We start from the raw sequence: 20746 nt of genomic DNA, 5'->3' as shown, positions 1-20746 counted from the left end.
ATTGTAATTGCCGTCACCATGTCAGTATTCAATAATTCTGTATAAAACATCACTTTGATGCTCCACATGGTGATGATAAACTGTTGTTCCAAGATGTAAGAGGCTGCATCTTTATGCAGCTGAATAAATAAGCAATGTTCTCTTCCACCTGGTAGTTTTGAGCTCAATCATGTTTGTGCAATTACAGAACCCAACAGTTCAAGAGACCAGGAAATAATCACTTAACCGAAACATATACAACGCTGTATGGGGAAAACATTTTAAAAATAACAGTAGAGTACAGGAAGTGCAATAAATGTGCACGATGAGAAAGTGTTTGACAGATGATAGAGCAGATTTTCACTTTTAGAAATAAAAATTATGCAGGGGATAAACAAAATGGAAAGTAACATGCAAAACATATATACAAATCAAGAATTAAATGAATTATTTCTGTATATTTACCAACCTAAATGACATGAAGGACTCCACAATATTTTTTGATTGGAGGAAATAGCTGCACTGGCCTCAATTGGTTGGAAGGTAAATTTAGACTTGGCCTTTAAATTTGTGATTGCTCATAATGACTCAATGGTTTAGGACTCGAAAACAAAAGGTTTCCAAATTGGACTTGAATCTGGACTTCATGTCCAACACTTAAGAGTTATATTATACTTAAAAAAAAACAATGACTTTGTCAAACCGCTGCAGATGCATAGGAAACATCTGGCATACCGATGCTTACAGGGCACGAGAAGTCACTGACCTCCCCAACGGAACATCTGATTTGGGAGCACCATCATCAAAAGATGAAATGGGACAATTTTGGAAGAATGATGTTCATCTGTGCAGTAGTTTAGATCCTAAAGTGGTGGTTTTTCCTTTGAATTTGTCCCCTATATGTAAATATACTGCTGTTTATCAGTGTCCGTGTTCAATAATTAAAACTACTTTGTAAAAACACTACTGATGTTCCACATGTGTCCATATATGTCTTATTGCTGCAGCTCCTGTTTGTATAACTGCTCAACATAATCTGCTTTGTGGGGAAACATCCAAACGGGAACTGGCTGTGAAAAAATAAAAAAGGTTTTTGGCTGATGGTGACAAAAAGTCATCCAGCAAAATACATATTTTGATTATAGCTGTTGACAAAATTGCCTGAATGCTTTGCTTAAAAATGGTGCATTTGAAGCTGATCCAAGGAGAAGCATTTCAGATCAGTCCAGATAAAAACAGAGCCAGCTGCCAGGACGTTTTGTCTTCACTCAGCAGTTGGACTGCACTGCTGGAGAGAAGTGGTCAGCTCAGCTTTTTACAGCTTGTTTGTGTGTGTGCTTAAATTTATCAGATCCCCAAAAAATACAATCACACTAAGGTGCTGTGTGAAGCACAATCACTGAGAAACTAAATCTTTATTTTCTTGGACATTTGGTCTATAAAATATATTAAAATGATTTATTATCACATAAGTCAAAGTAAAAGCAACAACTCCTTATATCTGCTGTCGGCAGAGTGTGTGTTAGACTTTCTCGTCGTCAGTCATTTTAAAGTACAGGGACGTAAAATGTCCGTCTTAATCTATTATTACCCATTTTGATTAGGCATTTTTTTATAATAATATACAGAACAAGCTTATATATTGTGCATTTATAAGGGCATGGAGACTTCTCATGTCAACACACACACGGCAGATAATGTGCCTAAACAGGCAAATATGAATAATGCAATTTCACAAAATGAGTTTTTGCGTCTTTGCTTCGGACAGACAACTGCTATTGACCTTTTTCACATTGACATTTAGTTCTGAACCCACGGCACTGAAACCAGCACTGGTGTCTGGGCTCGCCCTGTGAGTGGAAATGCAACGATTAATGCACTAATCGATTAGTCGATCTACATAAAATAATAATCGGCAAGTATTTTGTCGTTAAATAAATGATTCATGTAAAGATGACAGAAAATGCTGTTAGCCTCTCAAATGTAGAGATATTCTGCTTTTTCTCTGTTTTATATCACATTAAACTGAACAAACAAGACATTCAAAGAGGAACTAGGATGGACAGTTTTCACTATTTTCTGACATTTTATAGACCGACTGAATAATGGATAATGAAAATAATACCTACCGTCGACATATGGTGAGGAGCTCAGACATTCAGAGTCGAGCTGCTCCTTCGCATCAAAAGGATCCAGTTCAGCTGGTTCGGGCTTCTGATCAGGACCCCTCCTGGGCGCCTTCTGACTGGAGGTTTGCTCGGGACGTCCAGCTGATAGGGGAACCCAGGGTATACACCCAGGATATGCTGAAGAGATCATATATCTCACCTGGTTTGGGAACACCTCGGGTTCAATGAGCACCAAAGTTATTAGCATACATCCTCTGGAGAGTCTGGAGCAAAGTGGTGGACCGACCGACCGACATTGTTATCTATAGAGTATCTCTTAAAAAATGTTAAAAAAAACAACAACTTTTAACTGGATTTGCTTCTGTGAAACTTGAGTTTAGCTTCTCTCACACACACACACACACACACACACACACACACACACACACACACCATCCATCCATCCATCATCCCTCCTATCTGCTGTATCACCACTGTGTTTTGATGCAACATCAGCCACGTCTCTTCTCCTTCACACACACTTCAGACAACATCTGGGACATCTGTCAGTCGTTCTTTACAACCTGTAAATGCAGACGCCTTTCATCCTCACTAATCATTATTATTACATTATTACCTGTTATTGTTTTTGGTTTGTTGGTTTGTTTGTCTGTCTGTCAGCAGGATTACGGAGAACTACTGGCCTCTGAACTCTCAGAGTGCCCTTATAGTTTTCCTCTTGGATGCTGCTAAAAAGCATGTTTTTCTTCTTGCGTTTGGCAGCAGGGACAAACAACGATCTATGCTCAACATATCAGAGAAATGAGATGACCCTGTTTCATAAAATGTAAGCACCAAACTAGGCACCAGTGTAATTTTCTATCCCTGTGCCTCTGTGATCCCCTGAAGCTGTGCGAGAGAGATTAGCTGAATTCATCTACTTCACAGAGTTTTGTTTTACCCATGGGCCGCAGGGTGGGAGATTACTTGTGAAATTAAACTTATTTTTTTTCATAGTTCCCCCTGCCAACGATGCCTTTGATGTCGGTGTTCAGTGATAACAGTTTGCTATCTTTAACCCAAATCCAATTTCTGTTATCATCATCATCATCATCATCATCATCATCATCATCATCATCATCATCTTTTCTCTCTGGTTATCTCTGTGTCTCTCTTTTCCAATATCTCTCATTCCTAATTTTCAGTTTATTGCACTCATTGTGTAAACAACATGGATGGACTGGGGAAATAATAAAGTAATATCATACATGCTCATACAGAACACGGCATGTGTGTCTTTGTCTCTCTTTGTCTCGCAGGCCCACATGTGATCCCGGATGAAAGTTGGCATCGTGCTGAGTTTTTGCAAATGCCTGGTTGTCACGGCAACGCAGCGGCTCCTCTCAATGAGAGTATATCTACCCATCCATGACTTGTTTCTTGTGTCCAGAACAAAAGGAAGGAAGAAAAAATACATTGGAAAAAAGGGATGAGAATCAGTCAAATAAAATCAGAAATTAAAACCGCTGCTCTCTACCTGTCACCACGGATTTCAGCAAGTGCTTTGAAGATTAACTTAAAACAAACACACACACACACACACACACACACACACACACACACACACACACACACACACACAGGTTTTGTCATATGTATTGTGTGTGTGTGTGTTGACGTTCTACCCAGAAGCACTTCCTCAAATCCCATTACACCCGTCTCCTCTCGCAAACATTGAGAGGATCCAGTCCCCCACAGCGAAGACAGTTGGTATGGAAACGGATCAGTAAAGCTCCAAATCTCTCTTCTTTTTTTTTAACGACTCATTACCGGTCGCTGCCGCCCATTAATGTCGCTGCTTCCACGCTATGGCAGCAAAGAACTCTGTTACTAACCCAAATCGCTGCAGGGAAGAGGAGGAATGGGTGAATGGGTTGGTGAGCACAGTGGTAATCATCCTGTTTGTTTGCCCTCTCCCCTGTAATATTTCAATGTCCTACCTTAGTGTATCTTCTACTTGCAAACCCTTTATTGTGCTGCTTTAAGATGCATTTACTGCCACGGAGAAAACATGATTGATACCTTGCTTTGCATCTGAAACACACTTCCAGAGATAAAATAACAGGAGGCCTTAAGGAGAGCATGGGGTCCCATTCTGTCGTTTGGCATTTCACACCCCGTCATATCCAAAATGAAACGGTAACACAGCATCAAAAAAAGCAAAAATGCCACATGTAAGTGTAGATCGGGAGGTGAAACACACACTGAGTGTTGATTCTGCAGAAAAAAGATCAGAGCTTTTTTTTTTATCACTCTGAGAAGCCGTATCCCCGCAGAGAGCTCTTGCTTCCTGCTCTGCCTTTTCTCTCAACTCGCTGACAGCCGCAAAACAGAGATGGAGAAATCAGGAGGTTGGCGGAGAAAGAGAGGGAACACACTGAGGGAGGAGCGCAAAAAGAGGAGAGCACATGTGAGATGAAAGGGATGGAGCTAAGAGGCCTTAAAGCTTGTGATGTTACAGCAGCTAATCCCTCAACCTGGCTGAAAGATGTGGCCTGAGGTTAGTGAGTTAGTGAGATGTAGCTGTGGCCTCACACACACACACTCTGTTTGTGACTCAACTTCCTGGTTAGTGACACTTGGTAATGATTTAACCATCATTTACAGGCGCAAATATACATTTTTAATGGAAGAAATTAGTTGGCTAACTGAATACTGTCTTATCAGAATAAGAGATAAAAAACCTTGGATGTACCTTAGCAGCGCTTTGAGCTAAAATGCTAACGTCACCATGCTCACAATGCTAACATGCTGATGTTTAGCAGGTATGATATTTATAATGTATAGCTGAGGACGATGGGATTGTTAGTTTTGCTGTTCAACTTCATAAACCAAAAGCATTGGACAGATTTAAATGTGGACCTGATGGTAAGCGCTAGATGAAGGGAGTTTTTAATTAGGACGTGAATGTCTGCGCCAAATTTCATATCAATCCATCCAATAGTTGTGGAGACATTTCAATAAAAACAACAAATGTGAACCTCAGACATAGAACAGTCAGTATATATACATCATCCTCTGGGGAACATGAATGTCTGCAAGAAAGGACTGCCAGACCTCCATAGAGCCACGCTGCTAGCTTGGCTAACGATGCAATAAAAAGAAAAAAAGAGGCCACAAATCTCACGTTCCAGCTCAGTGAGCATTGAGTCATTGCTATTGATTAACAACAATGTTAAGTCCCTTAAAATACATTTCTATCAGAGAACACGACACAGAACCATGCGTTATAATTTAGAGGGAAGACAAAGGTCTTTGTGTCCTCAGTTAAGAGCTGGTACTTTGCCCCTGGCATCTGAGGCTCTTTGCCAGCACAAAGAACAATATTTTTGTGATCTTGGTGTTGCTGTGGGGGGGGGGGGGGGAGAGAGAGGGAGAGAGAGAGAGAGAGAGGGAGAGAGAGAGAGAGAGAGAGAGAGAGAGAGAGAGAGAGAGAGAGAGAGAGAGAGAGAGAGAGAGAGAGAGAGACCCTGTGTTCTTGGTTATTGAAGATGTTGGTTTTTGGAAAATGGATGAATATTTCTCTATTGACAAAAGTAACGGGACATATATGTTTGTGGCTGTTTTTGTTGTTTGGCCTAAGCCTGATAATTACACTTAAAGTTCATCTAAATGCTACAGCATGCAATGTATTTAAGATGTTGGCACGCTTCCATCTTTGTGGCAACATTTTCTGATTCAACATGACAATAAAAAAATACTTTTCTGGAACTTGACTGGCCTGCACAGAGCCCCGATCTCAACCCCATCCGACACATTTGGGATGAACTGGAACATCGACTACAAGCGAGGACTTCTCAGTGCCCGACCACAATGATAATGAAAATCTTGATTAAAAGCTTTCCCAGAAGAGCACATACTTTTTGTCATCAAAGAGAGAGATATAAATGAATGTAGAAATGATACATTACAAATATGCACCACCACAACACAGAAGAACATACAACACAGCGGGTTGCCCCAGCAGCTAACGGACGGATGTTTTGCATGAATTTAAGGGAAGAAGAAAGAGAGATCGTCATCCTCTGGGGTCCAGAGGAGCGACTCATTTATCATCAGCTTGCAGGATGTTTCTCAGAGAAAACATCCACTATGGAGAATGTAATCATCCGTCTGATAATGAAACAGAAATCTGAATCTGTACTGCGGATCAACACTTTAAGCCATCTGATCACGTTCCTGTATTCTTAATGAAAGGAATTTTAAAAATCATGTTGATTTCAGGTTTGTTCCTTTTGTGTTAATTAATGATTTAGTGTAAACCAGTGTCTTCTTTGTTTGAATAAAAGGCAGACTTTTATGCTGGCAATGTTGAGCTGAATAGGGAATTCAGCCCAAATGAGACTTCACTGCCACCTACTGACACATCATCATAATGCAGCTTGCAAGTTCTTTTTATTGAAACGGCGCTTTTAGTGGAAAGGGCTTTAGAATAATAAATGGTACTATATATATATATATATATATATATATATATATATATATATATATATATATATATATATATATTTGGCAAAAGGCCAAAGGTTTAGTGCTTTTAGTTTGCTCCTGAAAGAAACATATCAGACTACAAAACACACTTTGTTTGATTATAAATGCTTCAATCTTGGTTTGTTTTGGAGGATTCTGAAATATGGATATATGAAGTACAACATTTGATAGATCCCTTCACTCCTCAGGATGTCTCATTGCCAGAGAATCCAGCGCTCAAAGATTTCAGTTATTTTAGAAAACAGCTCATCATCCTTCTCCGTCGCTGCCCGCCCGAGACCTAGACTACTCACAGTAAAAAAAACATTCCCTCTCTGAAAGATGGCTCAACTATTGAAATGTGTATCCTGTCTGGAGGACCTTTGTGTTACATTGTGTTTTCTGCTCTCTGCCGTCCCACCGCATCTGTCAGGTGGGGTCAGCGACAGCAGAAAAGTCAAAAACATGCCCTCTCCCTCTCTATGCCTCTCAGCAATGATGACCTACTGTCTCTGGGTCAACAGCTTCGCTCAGATGCAGCCTGTTGAAGCGCCTCCAGCTCCACAAAACAAGCCCTGAACACTGAAATACAAAAGCAGCTTTGTGAGATCACAAGTCAGTACCAGGGCTGCACGATATATCGTTTCAGCGTCACATCACAAGATGTGCGATGTCAAGTTAACTCAGCAAATAACTCAAACACTTCATGCTCCAACTATCTTTGCTGCTTGATACAAAACTTAAAGTCTCATGGTCCTCGTCTTCACAGAGAAGTTTGTGTGATAGAACATCATCAGGTTTCTTGGATTCACAGAGTGTGTAGCTAGTGAGTGACATGCAGACTCTGCACCAATAGCAATCGTTCTTGATCCATTCATCAAACAACCAAAGCAGGCCTCGCGAGAAAAACTGAAAAGGAAGTTTGGTTGCAACATCAGTTGTGTTGAAATATATAGGCTACAGATGATGTTCACCAAAATTAGGTGTTTTGTTGTCATCTGGTGAAGATTCTTGAATTTCTTCATATCGCAATATCACGCAGCCCCAATCTGTAATAAGTTATTTAAAGCAACTGTAAAAATAGAGTAAAGTAAAAAATAAATGTTAAATACAAACATACACCAGGTTTTCATGCCTTTGTTCTCACTGCTATACAGACAGTATATTACTGTTATAGCTTTACGATATCATAAATCATATATAAAAAAATCTTTATCTGGATTGACCAAAGTAACAGGTCACTGCAGCTCTGAAATACACGCATGTGTAAAGACAAAAGTATAATATTTCCCTTTAAAGTTTACAATGGAAATGGACTCAAGTACTTTACTTATGTACAATTTTGGGGTATTTGTACTTTCCTTGCCTTACTTGTATTTCTATTTTCTGCTACTTCGTACTTTCACTTTACCACATATAGAGGCAAATAATGTAGGCCTACTCTTTACTCTACTACAATTGTTTAGGAACTATATAGCTACGACAGATAAAGATTTTAGATGAAAGACAAAAAATAAATGAAAGTACCCAGGATACAAAGTAAAATTTGCTCCACTTGGCCAGCTACAACATAAAAATGCTGCATACACATTAATGCATTCAATTATCCAGTAGCTACAATATATACACAATATAATATCCCTCTTTTTGATACTTTAAGTACATTATATGCATATTTTTATTCGACAAACAGCTTTGTTCACAAACATTTGATAAGAAATCTTTTTCTTTTCAAACTGCAGCGCCCCCGTGTGGTCACCCTGTGCGCTGCGGTTTCCAAGGGAGGAACCAAACCTTAGGAGCAGGTGTGTGAAGTGACGGTCAAACTCACAGAGAGACACAGATCTACACCGGAAACCACGCAGTCTAATCTTCAAAATAAAAGCACAAAATTCACCTTTGTGAAAGAAACAAGCAGTCATCTCTGAATCCAAATATTGGAGTCGTTCGATTATATGTAAACTATATTTGTTAATAAAAGATTGTAAAAGTTATTATTTTGAATCATAATGAATAATATATTTCCCAAAGAAATGGTGAAGCAAAAGCAAATCATGAGCTCTTAGGTAAAAAATAATTTAACAAAAAAGTTTATTGTTACCAGTCAGTGTGTGACAATAATTGATATGGTTAAACAATAAGCTGCATATTGGGTGTTTAAAATACAGGCCTGCAATAACATTTAAACTCATCACATTTGTTTTCATCCATTGTATTTACATCCAATTTTTTACAATGTTTATTCACAAATTAACTATCCACTGGCGTTTTGAGATAAATAAATAAAAACAGAAAGTTGACATACACCTCCCACAGTTTAACACAGGTGAGCATCCTACTGGGCAGTGTGGGCACATACCTCCTCAGATACTGCTATCCTGTTCAATTCCCCGTGTTATGTGCGTTGTCCTGCTGCTTGCATGTTTGGGAATCCTCTCAGAAAGAGGTTTGAGATCCTGAAAGTCATTTTTAAAAGCGTCTTCTCCGACAAGCTACCTTTTAGCCACTTTTACCTGGAGAACCACTTCATGTTAAATCTGATATTTTAACAACATAGATAGGTATGTTATAGGTTCATAACAATGTCCTCCAGCTTGGTGAGCACTGAGGTGTTTCTAAAACTTTACTTCAAAATACTGTCTTTCAAATTCGTGCTGTGGAAGATAATCCACATCGTTCGTGCCGAGCGCAGTTTCTTCTTTAACTTCCGACCACTACGAGCACGTGATGACAACAGTAGTTATCGGGCATGCGCGTCCCACACACGAGCATTTGACATTGCGGCCTCTCGGGCGAAGAACAATTTAAAGAAAATGTAAAGAAATATAGCTACTGTAGCTAGCAAAATGTTATATAACATTCTTACTTTTGCTGCCAGAAACACATATTATTACAGTGCACTTGTGATAAGGGACCTTCTGTTCAGGGTTAGGTGTGAAGTGATATTTAAACTGAAATATCATTAAACATTTCAAGTCCAGCCACCCAATCTGAATTGTCTTGACCTTATTCTTCTTCCATTATTTTCCAAATAGTCGGACCCTGACATTTTGTAACCTATGATTTGCCTGCAACATATACTATTTCCTGTAACCTCCAGTATATGTTTGTCTCTGTTACTGTTGATTATATGTTTGTTTTATTATTGTTGTTCTTGTGGAAAATAAGAAAATTCAATCAATATATTGTTTTTTAAAATACCGTTTAAAATTATATTATTAATTATTAATTATTAATTATTAATTATTAATTAATTAATAAGTATGATTATTGATTATTGATTATTGATTATTGATTATTAATTATATCCAGCCACTAACCTACACTTTTAGAATACTGTTAAACATCAGCAAAAAACAAGGATTTCTATGTTATGCATTAATCCAGAATTATATTAATTTCTAAAATTACTATCACAAAAAAACAGTCGCTCGGGCTTTGGCTCCAAATGACCTGTCCCCTCTATCCAAGAGAAACTAGCTTCTTTTATTTTGAAATGTAAAGCCGGAAACGTGATCATAACACAGCAGTCGTTAGCAGCAGTGAGATCTCTGTCTGTCTGTCCGGAGATGAGCGGCGCACACCGGTGCCGGTTGCAGGCGTGCAGACAGCAGCACGAAGGACGCGGACTGAACCGTTTATCACCGTTTATGAAACTCTGTCTTTGTCATGTTTAAAAAAGCGGATTAATCCTCAAACTGACTGATTTTAACCGTGAAGATGTTGACAGACATGATTGTGGAGCAAGAATTTGACATCAAGGAGGAGGAACCGTGGTACGACAAGCAAGACCTTGAACATGGTACAATTTCCTTTCAGCCTTTGTCTCTGAACCATACTAATCATTTTATATTATTAGGTCAAATAACACAAATAGGAATATTAAACTGTATTATAGGACATTTAATATATATATCACAATATAAACTCAATATCAAGCCCTGCAGGTGCACAGGAGGTTACATTTGTACGAATTTCTATGTGATTTTTCTAAACGTAGCCTATAACAGTTAATATTTTCTGCCATGATGTTTTTATTTATCCTATACGCTATTTAAGTGTAAATGAAGCACCTTGATGGGCTGCATGAAAAGGCAGGAGTCAGCATGACACTCGGATATGCGGCAAAGTGAGAAAAAAACAACAGAAAGGGTCTGTCTGAAATGAAGAAGTGGTTTTGACTTCATTCATCCCTTTCATGCTTTTACACTGAAGCTAATGTGTTTGTGTGTGTGTAATATTCCCTTTCCTTCCAATTGTGTCATTTGTACTATTTATTTGTGATTTCTTGTTTAAATGGTATATGAAAGAGTGAGGTAAAATATTATGTGATGAAGGATTAACCAGCAGTCTTTACTTGTCAAATTGAATATTCATTTTGTAAAGACCTATGTTGTACATTTTTTGGTGGGTTACTGGACTCCTGTCAACAACAACAAAACCTCACAAAGCTGCTTGTACTGTAAAGTCCTCATGTATCCATCAATAAGACTAAACTATATTGGCATAAGAGTAGTAATTGATCCCCTGATGGTTCCTTGACTCGGTCTCTCCTGCAGACCTGCAGCTGGCAGCCGAGCTCGGGAAGACTCTCCTGGAGCGAAACAGGGAGCTGGAGCAAGGGCTGCAGCAGATGTACTCCACCAACCAGGAGCAACTGCAGGAGATCGAGGTAAAGAGATGTGTCACCTGTCTTACCTGTGTGACTTTATATCTTCATCCAAGAACCCAGATGTAAATAAGAGGGTTGGCCTGGGAAAAGTGTTAGTAACTGCTTCCCTCACGATTTCCTCTTAAATGCAATATTACATTACATCTCAATGGAAATATCTTGGTAAAAATCTTATATGTACGATAACAGGTTTTTTTTTGCATTACAAAGGCCTTAAATTAACCTTTTTTAAAGAAAAATACAACATGCTTCTGAACAAGGGGTTCATTTCCTGTGGAGATGTTGAAGACATGTCCCCATCAAATGCTTTTTTCAGGCAACATACAAGCGGCACAACCTTCTTGGTGGAGCTTGGATCTGCAGAGACATAAGACTGCAAAAAATCTAGATAATAAAACAAATAAGAAATGTGACAGGAGAGGTCAAAGCTTATACAACAGACCTCCCCTCAATGTTAAGGAGGAAAATCAACAAGACAACAGTAACAACAAGAAGCACACACAATTAGAATGAAAACTAACCAATCAGTAGACAGCAATCCAATAAAAACAAACAATTACATGAAAAACAATACAGGGCAAAAAAGTAAATAAATAAATGCGTATATACACATCAAGAAATAATTCCACCATTCCAACCCGAACACAGCTGCTCTGCACTTTTGGGGTAAAAAAAAAAGCTGTTTATATTTATAGATAATTCTCAGAAAAAGATGCGTGAACTAAACATCAATTAAAGATAATTCAGTGAAAACTGTGCTCTCTGTAGTATATATAAAAATAAAACATTATTTATTGATTTATAATGCAACAATTTAAGTGACTTTTTTGTTTACTAACATTATTTTGGAAAGTATGATGATACATTTAATTACAAATATGTAATTGGGCAGATCATATTAATATTAAATATTAAATATAACATTTATTTATGCTAGTTTTGTTGTTGAAGAAGCATGCTGCTGTAGCCTCCCTCTGTCTTGTTGTGCACAGATTTAAGAAGTGATGCTGGATGTCCAGTGAACCTTTAACCAAATCATTAGTTTGAATTAGTTTTGAAATGACAGAAATTCGATATTTAGCTTTAGGTTTTGCAGATTTTCTGGACTTCAGGCCGAGTTTTAATTTCCTTGAGTAACTTCTGTGGGGCACTAAATCCTTCTCCGTCTTTGCTGGCACTCGGAGTTAATCTCTTAAAACCTGTACTGGATACTTGTAACGTCACATGTCTGATTACAGGTCCTGACCTGTGTTGCAATTAATTATCTGCTTTACTGTCACTCTTTACTGGAATCATCAAATACAGCCGTGTAAATAATCTTTAAAAATAGAAGTAACCTGTTAAACTTTAACTTACTGTACATGTGTGTATTCATGGACTGTTTATGTCCGATGTGCGTGTGACACTGAGCTGTGAAGTTGATGTTCTCTGTTTATTCTGTCTGTTTGCTTTCAGCAGGAAGATTAGACGAGGAAAGGTTCAAAGTGTCCTTGCTGCAACAGCTGATGAGATAACTTATTCTTAAGGAAAATGTGACTTGAAGGAGCCACTGATTAAGAGGCATTCAGGTGTTACTGGGAAACACAAACGTTAGATTTTTATTTTACATTTCTTTTAGGCTGCACTTTTCTTTCTAGGCTGTCATGCTAGTTAAAAAGACACATATATTTAGCAACTAAAACATCTCATTATTACTATTATTATTGTTATAAGCACCATTTTAATCATTAGAAACTATTGACTGCTGGTAGTTTGACCTACTTTCTATCAATTTGTATGAATTGTCCACATTATTTCTTGTCTTGCAGTAAAAAAAATAAATGAAGACATTCAGATTAATCAGGAAAATTAGTTTTGAGATTTAAAGTCGCAGTCCATCATACAACATCTTACAGCTCTTCAAATAAAACATAAAACTCGCCCACAATATTAAGTGTCCTACAGCTTTTGTTTTACAACCTAAGTTGAAGTAGTTTTCTTATTCTGACCAGTGAACATATTGAAAAGCATTGCATTTTATGTCTCCATCTGTCAGTGGGCTATCCCGATAACAGCAGGCAAGATAAAATGTTAATTCCACTACAGGAGAGACTTGATGTTCTCTGCAATTAGGTAGAAAAAAATGCAAAAATGTATGAAAATATCGGCATATCAGTAACAATCCAATATCATGCATCTCTATCCCTGTTTCTTCCTTGGATGTGTCTGTTTATGTGCTTCTTTTTGTATGGAATGTGCTTTATAAGTGTATTTTATTATAGTATGATATATTAAGTCAACTAAACTAATATAATTATTGCAATAACAGACTGCATGTCTTGTTATTATAGACATCATTCTCAGCAAACTGTCCCGTCACTCTCGCTCTCTGTCCCTCCTCCAGTACCTGACGAAGCAGGTGGACCTCCTCAGGCAGGTCAATGACCAGCACGCTAAAGTGTACGAGCAGCTGGACGTGTCGGCCCGAGAGCTGGAGCACAGCAACCACAAACTGGTTCTGGACAACAGGACGGCCCAGCAGAAGATCCAGGGGTAAGACAGGAGATGTGGAATATCTGTTTCAATTGATTATGGACAGATTTCCCAAGTTTTTATAAAAAGTCTTTGACTAACATCAATCTTGAAAGTTTGGAAACATTTCAACAGTTACGATTTCAAGGATAGGAATATATATATTTTATTTTAGTTTTGCATTCATTTAAAGGCTTCGAGAGTCTGGACATTTTTGGTTTAGGTCCCTTTAAAAAGTGCTTTAAACAGTGCGTGAATTTTACTCTTATAAAGCTGTAAAATGTCCGTCATCAGTAACTTAACAGAGCTCTGCTGTCTCTGTGCAGGCTGATGGAGACGGTGGAGCTGCTGCAGACGCAGATGGAGGAGCTGCAACATCAGGTCGAAGATCTGAAGCTGAGTCCCTCTCAGCCTCTGAAGCGTCCGCACCGAGAGAAGTGGCCTCCGCGCAGCACTCAGAGTGTGTCCTGCCTGAAAGAGCTGCAAAACACGCTCAGGTGAGGACACTCGGATGCTGTATTTGTGTCATTGGCGCTCAGTTAGTGGACAGACTGCTGTTTCCCTCCGTTTTATATCATCATAGATTTGATATTTTGGGATTTTAGACAGAGAAGACGTCACCTCCAGCTCATAGGACTTTTGATGGACTGTTGTTTTAAAAATCAAACTAAATCAAAGTTTGGAAGTAAAAATATTAAATAAAAGTTTAATTCTGAGACACTTATTTGGTCAATTGATCCGTTGCTAGGCAGAAAAGTAATTGACAATAAAAAAAAATATATTTAGATTTTTCTTTTACGTTTATTTAACCAGGAAAAGCCTCATTGAGATTCATGATCTCATTAACAACAGTGTCCTGGACAAACAGGTGCAGCACAGTGAACAAAGTTTCAGACGATAAAACATATTATATATAAAAGTCATCGTTTAAGTTATTTATTGCACAACAATGGCAAAACATTCTCTGGTTTCAGCTTCGTCAATGTGAGGATTTGCTACTTTTCTCTCTTTTATATTTAGTGTAAATTGAATATATTTGACTTTTGGAGAAAACAAGCAATTTAAAGCATTATATTTATATTTATATTTTATTTTATAATACGCTTATTCTCTTTATTGCTGAGAGTCAGATGAAAAGATCGATACCCCTCTCATATCGGCACTAAATCCAATGAACTGCTTATTAATGGACGCGCAGTTAAGAATGTCATGAATAATAATAATATATAGATATATATAACTAATGTATCCTGATGGCAGGAAATGATTTAGCTGAAGTGTCTCTTGTTGGTTTATTGTGAGGAGTCGGATTTAAAAAAAGTGTTTTTTAAATCAGAAATTGATTAAGCATTAAAAGAAACTTTTGTTATTAATGTATTCCTTAACCTGGTAAAAACAGCAATCTTAAATGTCTTGTCACTGATCCAGAAGCTCTTTGTAAGCCTCAAGATTGAAATCTTCCAAATCCTCCACTGAGTCCTCGTGGCTTTAGCTCTTCCCTACGTGTGATAATCCTTCTCGCTGGCAGGTGGCCATGTCTACCTCACAGCAAGTGGTACTCTGAATGTTTCATGCTGCGGTCACTTCCTGTTGGCCTGGACCGTCCTGTGCTGCTGTGACAGGTTCATTTACTGAGTTTAGTCTGCTCCCTCGAAACATCTAGGTCAGATGGATGTAAATCCCACTGATCGACACGACAGGTCTGAACTGTGGTAGATGAGGTTGGAAGGATCGAGGTCGAAGTCTGCACAATGTCTCGCTATCTTTCCGAGGCTGAGAATGATTCTTCAGCTGATTTCTAATCTCCTCGCTTCTACTGATAAGTTCTCGATTCCTCGCTTAGCGTGCGTTTCTTGGTTTTATCTGTTGTTTTTTTTATTGTCTTCTGTTTTTGTGTTTTCAGCTGTGTATTGGTTATTCTAGCAGAGAAATACTTGATATGATTGTATAGTTGCAAAAAAAAAAAAGACTATTAAACTATGCACAGATCCCATTGTAATAGAGCTGAAACAAATCAATGCACAAAACTGTATACATGGGAACTACTTCCAAAGTGTTGTTAGTTTTGCTTTGTCTTCGTCTAATGTTGCAAATGTTTTGCCAATTAAGATCTAAGTGAAAAAATGTTTTAATTAAAAAACACAGATATTCAAATGGATATAATAGAGTAGGGTATGTATTCGCTCATTCAGTTTTCATTTATTTAAATCCACTGATACACTGTTTGCCTGACATTTACCAAAGATGAGACATTTTTCAACGTCACATTATTTCTCTCCAGTGCTGTGCACCTAGCTCGTGACCTTTGTTACATGTCGTTATCGTCTCTCTCCACGGTGCACTTCCTGTCACCTTTCACTTTGTTTTGCCTTATTATGAAGCACACACGCGATAGATAAAACGCTAAGGTCTGTTGTGAAAGAGAAGACAGATTATCAGCCTGCTTGGTTATGATAAAGGTTATATGAAACAGTTTATGAAACAATCTCAACTCAAGGTCCACTTACTCACTTCAGGTTGGCTGTCGACTACTTCTGTTTCTGTTTAAGTAGACACCATCTGTGTGGATGTACGAAAAATGTCATTTAGTTTTAATACATGCATTTGTGTTTTATGAATGAAAGTTCATTTAAAGGAATAGTTCATAAGTTTTTGGATGTACACTTATTCGACAGGAAGTCACAGTGCCTGGTCACAACTTGACGTTTTTTACACTTTTTTGTTTGGTTTAAAGAAATGAACAAAGAAGATATAACTTGTTGACTGTGAGCTTTAGAGCTGGTAGGTAGTTACCACGAGCTGTTTCCACCTGTTTCCAGTCTTTATGCTAAGCTAAGCTAGCATGTGCTGGCTCTCGCCTCATGTTTACCGTACAGACATGAGTGGTATCGATCTTCTAATCTAACTCTCAGCAAGAAAGACAATAAACATATTTCTTAAAATGTCAAACTATTCCTTAGTCTGATAAAGTCTGCTGAACAATTTCATCATCATCCATCATGTTGAAAAATCAAGGACCGTGTACAAATGCATGTAGTTATAATCGTCTGTGTCTCTGTGCAGGTACGACTACGACGAAGCCTCCGACGGCCTCGAGTCCTCCGACATGTCGTGGCACGAGGAGGAGCAGGCGTCACTGCGACAATCCCTCCACAGCCTCCAGACTCAGTTCGCCAGCGAGCGCGCTCGGAGGGAGCAGTCTGAGCGAGAGGCCGAGCTGCTCGCCGGTGAGAACGCAGTGCTGGAGCATCAGCTGGCAGGGATGGAGGGCTGTAAGGTACGTCTGACAAATATTTCTCTCACCTGTGTGTTTAGTTTGCACAGAACACAAAAACAAACACCTATACGTCCGACGAGTTTAGTGAGCAGCAATTTTGTCCGTCTGGACTTCCAAAGTTTCCATAACTGGATAAAAACTGTGGAATGACATAAATATATATAATAATCCTATTTGAGAAATATTTCTTGTTGTATTTGTTGAAATAATCTTTTCATCCCAACAGCAATCAATAGCGAGTGCTGCTAGCTAATTTCATTGGAAAAGAGTTGGCAACATTAGGCGGGGTTTTTCAGTTGGACAATTTGAATCTCTATTTTAGTCTTCTCCAATGTCAGTCAGAATAAAGAGGATTTTACGGCGCCGCATTAGAGCCATTGTAGATCTTTTTTATTTCTTATTACGGAGCCTGGAGGGGGGGTATTATTCAGAGAAAAAACGTAAGAGTTTCCGATGTTTAAATTGTAAATTTACGAGAGAAAAAATTTGTGGATATTCTCTGAGATTATAAAGTCATAAATTTGCAGAGAATATTTGCATACAAGTTTTCTTCCACTCCCCCGGCTTCATATTTTTACTTTTTTTCTTTTACCTACAATGGCCCTAATACGCAGTCGTATAATTCAATATCTTAATCAAAGAGAAAATTGCTGCTGCGCTGCTCTTTGATTTTTGTTTTGTCAATTTATTTTCCTCCTAATTAAGTAAAACATCAGTGGCAGCCCAAGGATGCTTTTAAATCAGTGTCACAAAGCATCACTGACTCACTCTTGGTCCTTCTGTAACAACATGTCAGGGATGCACTCAGACTGTGTCGGTCCTCTCTCTGACTCTCTGTCTCTTTCTTGTCTCTGTTTCAGGCCAGACTGGCTGAGCTGGAGGGTGAGGCCGATGAGCTTCGTCAGCTCTGGAAGTCAGATTCCTCCACGAGATCCACCAGGATGGACGTCCTCCACAGCCTGCTGCCCAACTCCATGTTCCTCAATCCGGAGGAGGAGAACGAGGGGGATGCAGCTAAAAGCCCCTGGCTCCTGAAGTGCTGGGACAGTGAGCGGCTGGTGAAGACGACGCAGATGCCCGACTCTCCAGACAGGATCTACGACCACGAGTGCTCCTGCGTGCGCCGAGCCGAGGTGGTGAAGTACCGCGGGATCTCGCTGCTCAACGAGGTCGACGCCCAGTACAGTGCCTTGCAGGTGAAGTACGACGAGCTGCTGCGGCGCTGCCACCAGGGGCAGCAGGAGGAGCAGGAGGAGCAGGAGGAGCAAGAGGAGCAGGAGGAGCAGGAGGAGCAGATACACAAGTCTGTCCAGACTGCATGTCTTGCCGCCACTTGTCCCGCTCTCACAGACATGGAGGACTTTGAGGACGACTTTCACCAGCCCGAGTACAAGGAACTTTTCAGGGAAATTTTCTCCCGCATTCAGAAAACCAAAGAGGACCTAATTGAAAACAGAGAGAGAGCCTCAGCTGGTGAAGTGCTGCCTATTTTGCGTTAGTAGCTTCCCAACAAAAAAAGAAAAGAAAGAAAAAGACCTGCTGCAAGATTTAATTATTGTCTTCCAGTTAAAGCCTCTTACAGCAGCACATGAAGCGTACTAACTCTACACTGTACTGTATGTAATTTGCCCAGAAATGGCGATCGCCATGCAAAGGTTAAGAGACGAGAGTGATGCAGGAACAAGAAGGCCAAACATCACCAGCTCTGTGGCTCATTTTGCACAGAAACACCAGTGCCTGCCTAACGATGCCTGCCGTCTACTGTGCACTCACTCTACCTCACTTTGCACAAACAAGCTCCATCAGGAAATCATTTCTGGGTCTTCTTTTCATGAGCTGTATCAGTAACACTTTGTTCTACGGGCGCCGCGTACGCTTCCATAGTTTCCTAGAAAGATGGAAATTCACAGAAAGGTTTCTGGAAAAGAACAAAAGGTGTAATTTGGAGCTAATGATTGAGACAATAGAGACTGTGTCCAATTACACAATTTCAACTTTTGCTGTTGAAACACAAACAATTCAGTAAATCTGGAAAATCAAGTTTCCAAGTAAATGTCTTTCGTTTAAGTCTGTTCATCTGGAAATCAAAACTGCTTTAGGGCTGCAACTCGTGAATTCCTCCATTACTAATTCATTTGTTCATTTTTTTTTTTAATGAATCGTTTAGTTTATAAAATGACAGAAAATACAAAAAATAAATCACAAGATCCCAGAGACTGAAATGACATCTTCAAACTTCTTGTTTTGTCCGAGCAACAGTCCAAACGTAAATTATATTTACTATCATAGAAGAAAACCAGCAAGTATTCACTTCTCAGAAGCTGGAGCGGGTGATTGCTTTTATTTTTGCTTGATGATGATTTATGTAAATTGTTGCTGATTTATTTTGTGTTGATCAGCTAATCAACTAATTAACCAGTTACATCATCATTCCTTCTTTCAGTCAGTCAAATGTCTAAATTCAATTGTTTATTATTTTACAGATCAAAAGTGTTATAGTCGTGTAATTTCATATTTCACTCTCTTTTAGTTTTGGGTTTTGTTTCTACCAACTCCTAACTGCGTCTGCTGTTTGGTGCTGAGCAGGTAGTGAACAGCGGGGATAGTGTGTATACCTGCTGTGGCCGAAAACAACACTAAGAGAGTGTAATCGTGAACTAAAACACTAAAGCTGTGGGCCGGACAGATAAACAATGAGCTGAATCTCACTAAAGCTGAGCAAAGCTGCAGATTCAGGTGATTAGTCTCTGTCGGTTCATTTTGTCATTTGAAACATTATTATAAAGAGTTATAACCGCTTTAAGTAAATTCAACTAAACTCAAATAACTTTTCCTGTAATTAGTCCCAAATTAAACAGCTCTTTCCAGGAACCTTCCTAGAAAATGATCATGAAATGACCTCTATAGAACAAAATGTTATCGCTGTATCTGCTGTTTGATTTGTTTACTGAGTTCCTGCTATACAATGTCAACTTTTTTAATTCATTTCTTTTCTTTACAACTAAAAAAGAAAAGGAGGGAAAAAAAGGTACTTTGCTTGATGATAGTGTTGCCTGCACCTTTAAGAGCGACCAATGCAAGTTGTTCTATTGGTGAAGGACTTTATATTAGTAGTTGGTGATTCAAGTTGAAATGACACTTGATAGCAGACCGTGAGTGAATGTTATATTAAAGGGAAGTTCTGAGGTTTACCAAAAGACTAACTCAATGTACTTGATAATGTAGCGGCCTCCTGGTATATTATATATCATGAAACCATGTTTGATTAGAAGCTTTTCTCAGCAGCACTTCTGTCTCCTGACCTTCGTGTGTCCTTGTTAAGTTTAAGACTGTGCACACACTTTGTAGATGTCTATAAAATCCCATTGACATGCACTTGAAATGACACATGATCAATGCTCTTCTGACACTACATGTCTGTCATATGTAGTTATTAACAAGCGTCCTGAATAATCTGCAGTATGTATGTGCGATGTGTTTTTACCTGTTTCATGATTGGACCTCGTGGTTTATGTCTGAGCCATAAAACATGAAGCAAGAAGCAGGTGTCTGTGTTTTCTATTGCTGAGTCAGTCTGTTGTATTATATGATTAATCAGATACAGAGACATAAACTTACACATGATAAATTACTGATACGCTTTGACAATTATATACTTTCTTTAGCTGA

The 20746-nt window shown here is 38.7% G+C and overlaps 1 protein-coding gene across 1 annotated transcript; it reads left to right on the top strand.

Annotated features, from left to right (window-relative positions):
• The first annotated feature begins 10176 nt into the window (after positions 1 to 10176).
• Positions 10177 to 20285, top strand: LOC115025097 (cerebellar degeneration-related protein 2-like). Its single transcript, XM_029457151.1, has 6 exons — positions 10177 to 10419; positions 11177 to 11289; positions 13673 to 13821; positions 14127 to 14297; positions 16864 to 17077; positions 17938 to 20285. Exons 1-6 carry the CDS (start codon positions 10338 to 10340, stop codon positions 18574 to 18576), a joined length of 1368 nt encoding a protein of 455 aa, XP_029313011.1. The 5' UTR covers positions 10177 to 10337; the 3' UTR covers positions 18577 to 20285.
• The last annotated feature ends 461 nt before the right edge of the window (positions 20286 to 20746 follow it).

Source organism: Cottoperca gobio, chromosome 19 (genome assembly GCF_900634415.1).
Source record: "Cottoperca gobio chromosome 19, fCotGob3.1, whole genome shotgun sequence".
Lineage (NCBI taxonomy): Eukaryota > Metazoa > Chordata > Actinopteri > Perciformes > Bovichtidae > Cottoperca > Cottoperca gobio.
Note: the sequence above shows the minus strand (reverse complement) of the source record. Positions and strands in the feature narration are given on the sequence as shown.

Excerpts from the sequence above, each read along its gene's own strand:
- LOC115025097 (XM_029457151.1), top strand. The coding sequence starts at position 10,338 with ATGTTGACAGACATGATTGTGGAGCAAGAATTTGACATCAAGGAGGAG. Across the intron at positions 10,420-11,176 it reads CAAGCAAGACCTTGAACATG|ACCTGCAGCTGGCAGCCGAG; the intron begins GTACAATTTCCT and ends TCTCTCCTGCAG. Across the intron at positions 17,078-17,937 it reads CAGGGATGGAGGGCTGTAAG|GCCAGACTGGCTGAGCTGGA; the intron begins GTACGTCTGACA and ends TCTCTGTTTCAG.